General features: G+C 36.2%; 2 protein-coding genes across 2 annotated transcripts in view; one reads left to right on the top strand and one right to left on the bottom strand.

The window, feature by feature from the left end:
• Window positions 1–5175, bottom strand: part of LOC107709211 (procollagen-lysine,2-oxoglutarate 5-dioxygenase 3-like) — a gene marked incomplete at its 3' end in the record, with an annotated part of 15546 nt that extends 10371 nt beyond the window's left edge. The window contains exons 1-3 of the mRNA XM_016513649.1: window positions 4970–5175; window positions 643–734; window positions 399–535 (exon numbers count right to left, since the gene is read on the bottom strand). Coding sequence (XP_016369135.1) covers window positions 399–535; window positions 643–734; window positions 4970–5051 — 311 coding nt within the window. The remainder of the gene's footprint in view (window positions 1–398; window positions 536–642; window positions 735–4969) is intronic.
• A 731-nt stretch (window positions 5176–5906) lies between these two features.
• Window positions 5907–9159, top strand: part of asgr1a (asialoglycoprotein receptor 1a) — a 6820-nt gene continuing 3567 nt past the window's right edge. The window contains exons 1-2 of the mRNA XM_016513652.1: window positions 5907–5998; window positions 6967–7080. Of these exons, the coding sequence (XP_016369138.1) occupies window positions 6984–7080 (97 nt within the window). The 5' untranslated portion in view covers window positions 5907–5998; window positions 6967–6983. The remainder of the gene's footprint in view (window positions 5999–6966; window positions 7081–9159) is intronic.

Raw genomic sequence — 9159 nt, forward strand, 5'->3', positions numbered from 1 at the left:
GTAGAACTGATCATCTCCTCCACATTAATACCAGCTTCAGCACAAAATAAACATGACTAAACATCCGAAGGTAATTCAAAAAAAAGAGTACAACTTTACAAGCCGTATCCCGTCTCATGTAATCACTCAATCAGTGTTTCAGCCGCACAAAGACGTCAATATAACAGCTTGTAAACAATTAATGTAACGTCACATTTACCTCAGAAAAACATATTCGGTGACCATAAACTCATTAGTCAGACAGAAAAATAAACTGTAGAGAGAAATTTGTCAAAACTCAGCCCTAAATGAAACCTCATACTCACCAGGGTTAAGAAATCAAGTTACATAAATAAAGAAACTATTATTAAGGAGCAAAAAAAAAAAAGAGAGACCAGGTCATGGCATTGTGTTCTCACCTGTCCACAAACATGATGACAGTGTTTTGTTTGTCTTTGTGTTTCTCTAGTTCTTTTTTCAGCCATCGAACCTTTTGACCTCCGCCGACGGTTCGGGCCACATCTCCACCCTTCCACTCCTCACCCAGACCCAGAACCTACATAACACCATAAACACATAATTGTGCACACATATAACTTATGCAATGGATGTCACATAAACTACAGAAGTATCAGATTTGGAGGGAATGAGTAGACGCGACACCTGAACGGTGTAGTTGAACTGTCGGATGGTGCGCATGAACCTCAGGTAGCCATCGGTCACTTCTGTCGCCGCGGTGATCACCAACAGCTCATCTAAACACACACAGATTGTGTTTTAAAACACCGCTGACTTCACAGCGACTCAAGCGGAGTTGGATATTTATAACGGCTCTACAGTCTACAGTGAAGGATGGACTGTTGTGTTGGGGTCAGTGTGACAGACACTCATTTATTAAACTGCTTAACTCTTTCCCCGCCATTAACGAGTTATCTCGTCTTTTAGAAGACAACGCTTTCCCGCCAAAGGCTTTCGGTGTTTTCACTGTTACACACTCGGGGGCGCTATTACGCATCTTCTGAACGAGTACAAAACCTCCCGAACAAAAACACACGTGAACAGGACGGAGAAACGAGCGATCTCTTATGTAAACAGATGCATATGAAAAATAATGCAATCATCAGCATAAAAATGTTTTTTTGTTTGTTTGTTTAAAAGTAGAGGCTCTGATCTTTATTTTGGTGTATTGCATATTCAAATATTCATACAGCAAGATATACTGGAGGCCATCAAATTTGAATGAAAATCATCAAAATCGCTGGAGATGGCTGGCAACTTTTTTCAAAAATGCTGGCGGAGAAAGAGTTAAAATACTGGTTAAACTATTTATTTCTACTTGGAATTTGGTGGATATTTTTCATTTAGGCTTAGTAATTTATTTATTTAATCACTTTTTAACGCCATGCCAGCTTCATGGCGATCTCTGAATAAACTATACAAGGTATACAATTAACAAAAGGTTATAAAAGACGTTTCAGATGTACACTAGACAGAAATTCTAAAATACATTCAGGTGATACATTTATAAATAAATCAGTTAGACACACCTAGAATAAAACCGTTGTCTATTTACATTAAAAACAGTACAATCCAATAAAATATGTTTCACGGTCATTTTAGTTTGGCAAGTAAGGCATGATGGTGGTTTAATAAATATCCATGTGTAAATCTTGTATGACCTAAAAGACCTAGATTTAAAATTAGTAAAAAAAAAAAATAATCTTACACTAGGATATAGCTTATTTTCATTATATTTATCCCTTTCCATCTGCCACATGTCATTAATATAAGAGTTTATCACAGGTTTGACATCCCAAAAAGGAATTTTTTAGGCTCATGAATGTGCGTGCAAAGTTTCAACCTATAGAAGTGTTTTGGAAAGCCTGTTCAAATTTTGTTACAGTTTTTGTATTGTGGTCAACTTGAGCCACACTCAATATTCAAACTGCTTGAAATACTGGTTAAGCTAAGTATTTCCTTTTGAAATTTGGTGGATATTTTTCATTTAGCATCAAGAATGTGCGTGCAAAGTTTCGACACATAGATGCGTTTTGGAAAGGCTGTTCGAATTTTGTTAGCGTTTTTATATTGCAGTCAATTTGAGCCACACTTAGTAAAAAAAAAAAAAAATCTTACACTAGGATATAGCTTATTTTCATGATATTTATCCCATTCCATCTGCCACATGTCATTAATATAAGAGTTTATCACAGGTTTGACATCACAGAAAGGAATTTGACACTCAAAAATATTCAGTTTGAGTGCTTCTTTTGCAGTGATATCTGCTTTCTCGTTACCAGAAAAACTCATATGACCTGGAACTATTGCATAAACAGTCTGCTTTGGCTACAATCTTTAGAATTATGAGATGATCAGTTTTTACATCTTTGTTTTTGGAATGAGGAGGACGTTTATAGTTCTGAAACCTACTGTATGTTCTCATGATTAAACTCATTTCTTCAAGAAGATCAAAGAAGCATTGATTTCTCAGAGTGTAATTCACAGTGTTTGAGTTACTCTGTCTATTGCATCTTTTCCAACATCATTTCAGTTCATAGGTCTTCTATTCGGTGCTTTTATTCCTGATGTCTAACCAGATAGAATGCCTGTGGTAATTGATTACAGCTACATAAGCAGCTCTAATCTTACTCAGGGTTGGACGGTTACAGGTAAACATGAGCTGTTGTATTCACTGAACACACAGAGCATATCCAACACGGCCTCACGACGGTCACAGGAGATGGTCAAACACAAATGGGACACGCTTCAGAGTAAACACACACCCGTGAAAGCATGACATGAAGATGCTCACAGAAGCCCTGATCGCAAGGAGAGCTGCAGCATATGGTCAGAGTCAGATCAGCGTTTGTGGGGCTGATTCTCAGGACAGTGACGCCCCCTGGTGCTCGAGGGTCATGTGATATGCTGCAGCTTCCCCTGTAAGGTGGCATGCAGGGATGATCTCTCAGCGATGCTGGGCGCTGGGTGTGTCATTCAGACATACAGTCTGTTTATGTTTAAAGAGCCCATGAAATGCAGGAAGCCAAAACCCGGATAGGAGGATTTTTGCACTTTTGGTAACATCGCCCTGAAGTCAAAGGTTTTTTTTTTTTTATGGGTTTTTGGTTAAAAGACTCAAGCACGGTCTGTGGTTAAAGGAAGAGTTCATCCAAAAATAAAAATTTGCTGAAAATTCAACCAAGACATTAACGCCTCTATGATGGATTTGTTTCTTACAAACACGCAGCTTTAGTCTTCTCCAGATGTTAACTGATGAACTGGAGTGCTGTGGATTACTTGTGGATTATTGTGATGTTTTTATCAGCTGTTTGGACTCTCATTCTGACGGCACCCATTCACTGCAGAGCATCCATTGCTGAGACACTGATGCAGTGCTGCATTTCTACAAACCTGATGAAGAAACAAACTCATCCTAATCTGGGAGTTTGACATCCCAAAAAGGAATTTTTTAGGCTCATGAATGTGCGTGCAAAGTTTCAACCTATAGAAGTGTTTTGGAAAGCCTGTTCAAATTTTGTTACAGTTTTTGTATTGTGGTCAACTTGAGCCACACTCAATATTCAAACTGCTTGAAATACTGGTTAAGCTAAGTATTTCCTTTTGAAATTTGGTGGATATTTTTCATTTAGCATCAAGAATGTGCGTGCAAAGTTTCGACACATAGATGCGTTTTGGAAAGGCTGTTCGAATTTTGTTATCGTTTTTATACTGCAGTCAATTTGAGCCACACTCAATTTTCAAACTGCTTGAAATACTGGTTAAACAATCTATTTCTTCTTGAAATTTGGTGAACACTTCTCATTTAGGGTCATCAATGTGCGTGCAAAGTTTCGACACATAGATGCGTTTTGGAAAGGCTGTTCGAATTTTGTTAGCGTTTTTATATTGCAGTCAATTTGAGCCTCACTCAATTTTCAAACTGCTCGAAATACTAGTTAAACTGATAATTTCCTTTTGAAATTTGGAGGATATTTTTCATTTAGCATCTTGAATGTGCATGCAAAGTTTCATCACACAGTTGAGTTTTGAAAAGGCTGTACAAAAATTGGTAGGACTTTTGTGTTGGGGTCAAACTGAGCCCTGTTAGTTTCTGTGCAATTTGCCAAAACTCAACTCTTTGTTTAAAAAAAACAACAACAACATAAAACCTTTATTGTAGCTTAACAAATTCTAAAATATGACTTACATGAGAACTTCAAGACTCAAAGTTTACACAAAAATAAGACTCGTCTTTGAATCTTACAAGAGAAATTCAATGTTTCTTCATCTATTTGAGTTTCACAGTCAAAAGATCTGTCAAAGGTTATTTTTGGATCTCAGTTACTAGTCTGTTGCAGCACTGAAAGGAAGGGCGAGAAACCCTTTTTACCCTCACAAAAGTTTGAGAAAAAGACACAAATAGCGATGAATACTACTTACACTAACTACAAATAAAGTGAGATGGCATTTTTACTTGTAGTTATTCGCTCCTTAGTGTGAAAATTGTCATTACAAATAGTCAATTTTTTTATTATTTTGTTTTGAACAAAATATGTGACCTCTAACACAATAGAAATAACAATAAAATAGATGGGAATTATTACATTTCTCTCACATTTTTTAAAATTTATATTTCTAGTCTCTGACAACAGAGGTTTTCTGTATTTACACAAATCTTTAGTGTTTTTCATAGTGTATATTTTTGCCAAATTGCATGGAATCCAACAATCCCCAGGTTGACCCCAAACACAGAAGTTTAACACAGTTTTTATTCCAATAATGATGGGAAATGGGAATAAAAATTAACACTTATTTTATATATAGTTGGACCAAAACCATTGTGACCATGATGACCGTTTGTTAGGGTCCGATCTGGTTTTGTTTTGGCTGCGATTGTGATTCGGATCCGCTCGTGCGCGGTTACATTAGATTCAGATCTGACTGGACATTTAAAGCGAGGCGTGACAGAAAACGATTTAACGGTTCTTACTGGGTTTCCCGGGCCGCGGTTCGGTTCGGCAGAGCTGAACGGCGCCCAGAATCAGGGTCAGGATCAGGCGCACCGCAGTCATCGCGCTCGGCTTCGGTTCGGTTCGGTTCGGTTTTCCCGTCGCTCCAGCGCAGAACTCTCCCGAAGTTCGCGGACGCAGGGCAGGAATTTTACTGTCAACTTGAAGAAACCGCCTCACTTCCGCTCGGACAGCCAATGACCGCGGAGCACAAGGTGACTGACAGGCTAGCAGCCAATAGGAAGAGAGAACGCGACGGCGTTCGACCAATCAGAGTCAGACAAATGGAACGCAATTCCTCTAAAAATCAACCCTTTGGGCTACAGAAAGAGTGATTGAGGGGGGAGTGCCACGTTTTAGGAATAGCTTAAGGGGTGTGTGTGTGTATAAGGTTTCTAAAAACACATATAAATGCAAATCCTATATATCAATATAGTGTTTTTACATTGTCAAAACATTATTAAATATAAAGCCTTTCAATATGATTTGTTATTATATTTTATTTATTTTACTTTTAAAAATAAAAATATGCACATGCATTTGATTTGGAACAATGAAAAGCTTTTTTTTTTTTTTTATATAGTTAAAAAAATATTAAATTCATGAAAACTATGAATTATTTTAAATGGAACTACAGGAATTAAATTGTGAGAATTCGTGTTTTTAATATTCTGTTTTAAAATATGCTGAAAATATTCTCGTTCCCAGGTCATCCAAGGATTTGTTTCTTTATCAGATTTGTTGAAATGTGTCTCAGCAATGGATGCTCTGCAGTGAATGGGTGCCGTCAGAATGAGAGTCCAAACAGCTGATAAAAACATCACAATAATCCACAAGTAATCCACAGCACTCCAGTCCATCAGTTAACATCTGGAGAAGACAAAAGCTGAAACAAATCCAGCATATGTTTACTGCACACAAAGTAAATATTCTTCAATTCAAACACAAGCTCAAAGTACAGACTCACACACACACACACACACAGCAGGATCTCATTTCTCACGCAGGAGGTAAGTGAAAAAAAATATTTATTTCCAAAAAGAATTGTGAGTTATTAATACTGTAGCAATAATCTGAATCGGTGGACAGACGGAGTCTGATCTATTCTAGACTGGTTTAGTTTGTTTTATATCACAGATGCATCTGATTAACAAACCAGAGCCTCGAGTGAGAAACACTGATCCGTTAACCACTTTGTCTTCTTCTTATATTATTTCTGCCTTTTTGTTGTTTTAGAGTTACTTTCGATGTTAATAAAGTTGTTAATGTTTCATTACATGTTTTCAGTGTTTTGGGTAGAAATGTATGAACTAAAATACAGAATCAAAAGCTATAAATGTTCTTTAATATTTCAAACTGTGAAAAAATAACAGGGACTTTTATATTTATGTATTTATTTATTTTGCCAGTTTCTCTCAAAGTCCAAATCATTTTTAATATGTTAAACAGTCATTGAGTGACGGAACTAAATGTCCAAATTATATTTTAATTATTTTCTCTGTATTAAAAACGCTTTTCAAACGCTCTTTCTGGAGTTATTGGTCTGTAAATAAGCACTTATGTCGGTGTCAAACCTTTAGAGTTTCAATACTCTTGAATTCTGGTCATCATTAAAACAGATAAAGGTGAATCTGCTTTAACATTGGTGAAAATGAACTACCTAATTAACTAGCGGTCACACAGTCATGTGAAGAAGCTTCATCTTCTGCTGCGAATCAAAGGTCAGGTTTGTTGAACTGTATATCGTGCAAAAGCATTCGACCAATAGAAGCTCTGAGCACCTCAGCCTGAGCTCTTGACTCGCCTGTGATTGGCTGGAGGAACGTCAGCCTGTTGTCCAGTCACGTTTCATTGGTCTGGAAACCAGACTGAAGCCATTCTCAGACCGTCATCTCAATATGAGGAGGTCGTCTCTGCTGACATCATTTCCTGCAGAAGAATTGAGCATGAACATTCATGAACATGTGTGTGTGTGCAGGTCCAGACTCAGTCATCATGAGGTCCGTCACGTCCGAAAGCGGCTCTGGAAACGAATATACAGACGAGTTTGAAAATCCAGAGGCCAGTGATGACAGCGAGTTCTGGAGGAAAGGTGTGAGAGAACAAAAAACTGAAAACAGATGAATGCACATGATAAACAATGTGTTAATTCATATGGGAAAATGCAGAAAGGTTTGTGTGAATGTTAGGAGATAGAAAGCATCACTAGTTCAGTAGAAAAACAATGGAAGTCAATGGAAAGACCCCAGAGAGAGACAAAAACAAATGTGTGAGTGAGTGAGTGAGTGAGTGAGTGTGTGTGTGTGTGTGTGTGTGTGTGTGTGTTCTTTCTCTGCTCGTTGATAGGCTGTAGTTTATTCAGCTGCTCAACCTCCTTTGACCTTTGACACACACTGAGTTCTCCCCCTAGCAACATCCTAGCAACCACTCAGAATCAGAAGAATCGCACAGCAACAAGTGAAAAATTCCACTTGTAACGTCTTAGCAACCAAACATCAACGCCCTGGCAACAAGAACACTTCAGCTTTGCACAGACAAACATCACTCACATTTTCCTTCATAAAATATCAGTTTTAGAATATTATTCATAAAAAAAATTGTAACAATAAAATGTAGGCTGTCAGTATATACTGAGAACAAAAATGATGTGGAAATATTTTTCACTCAGAAATTGCTGCGTTTCACAAATAATTACAAAGATGCAGCAAGTGGCATTGAATTAAATAGTAGAAGGACCGAAAAAGTATTTTCTTGTAAAACACTCTCTATTAATATTTATTTACAACATATATTTTACAGTGTGACAAATGAGACAAAGCAATATATAAACTATAAACATGTGGTGAACGGAAACTAGGCCTACATCAGATATCATTTTTGCGTTCACATTTGCTCCAATAGCAAAAGATTTAACTCCACTGCATTTCTATGACTTTCCAAAAGACTGCCACAAATGAATTGCTCTTTTGATCTGTTTTTGTGCTAGTGAATCGAGTTTGAGTTTGAATCACTCGGAGCTGTTCCAACATAAATGACTCACTCAATTGAATCAGTTTGTCCTTTCTAACTCTAATACTGTATAAGATTTCCATTTGAACTGAAAGAATAAATCTAGGCTAGGCTATTTATTATTTTACTAAAAAACAAGTGCAATAATACTATTAAATAACTTTGTTATTTTTATTTTATTATATTTAATGAATCACTATGTGCAGTGTGAGCACCAATCCAAATCTCCAGGTGCTCCAGACTGAAAGTCTTATGTGCACCCCTGCTTATAAATATACTATGCATTTAATAATAATAATTTTTAAAAAATGTTTCAACCTTCATATACCAAAATATATTTCAAAATGTATTGTAGGGGCAAGAAGATACATTTCTAATTTTGCAGTATATATTTATTAAAATATATTCATGTTTTTAAATATACATTTAAAAAAGAGCACGAAGACCATTCCTACTGGTAGAAAATATATTTACACAAATGCATTTTTAAACATTCCATTACGAAAATTAACCATGGTTTTATTGTAGTAAAATTGCAGTAACCATGTTTTTTTTTGGCGTATTGACTACCATTTGTATAACCACAGTTTTACTACAAATACCATGGTTAAACTATGGCTAGTGTTGCAAAACCATGGTTAATTTGTGGTTACCATGGTTTAACTATAGTAGGCTAATCATGGTGTTTTGGTATTGCTTGTAGTAAAACATGGTTAATTTTCGTAAGAGATATTTTAGCAAATATATTTTTGGCCATTTTTGTATGTTTTTAAAATTATAAACACATTTAAAAAATATTGATAGATTGTCATACGGCTCCAGAATAAGTGTGTGCAGTGTTGGGGAAAGTTACTTTTAAAAGTAATGCATTACAATATTTCGTTACTCCATAAAAAAGTAACTAATTACGCTACTTAGTTACTTTTTATGGAAAGTAGTGCGTTACGTTACTTTTGCGCTACTTTTTAAATCTGGACAGGGCTTGCTTGTTTGTTTTTAAAATAAAAAAAGTTATATTTTTGGCAAATATAAAAGCCTTTTCACACCAAAAGTGAAATGAATAAGCCTCAGGCTGAAGGGAAAGTAAATTTACGTCCGTACAGTAGAATGCAGAAGAAGACATTTCAACACACTTCAGCAATAAAAAAAGACACAAATGTTT

The sequence above is a fragment of the Sinocyclocheilus rhinocerous genome, unplaced genomic scaffold, assembly GCF_001515625.1.
Source record: "Sinocyclocheilus rhinocerous isolate Xijiao unplaced genomic scaffold, SAMN03320098_v1.1 scaffold3798, whole genome shotgun sequence".
NCBI classification, from domain to species: domain Eukaryota; kingdom Metazoa; phylum Chordata; class Actinopteri; order Cypriniformes; family Cyprinidae; genus Sinocyclocheilus; species Sinocyclocheilus rhinocerous.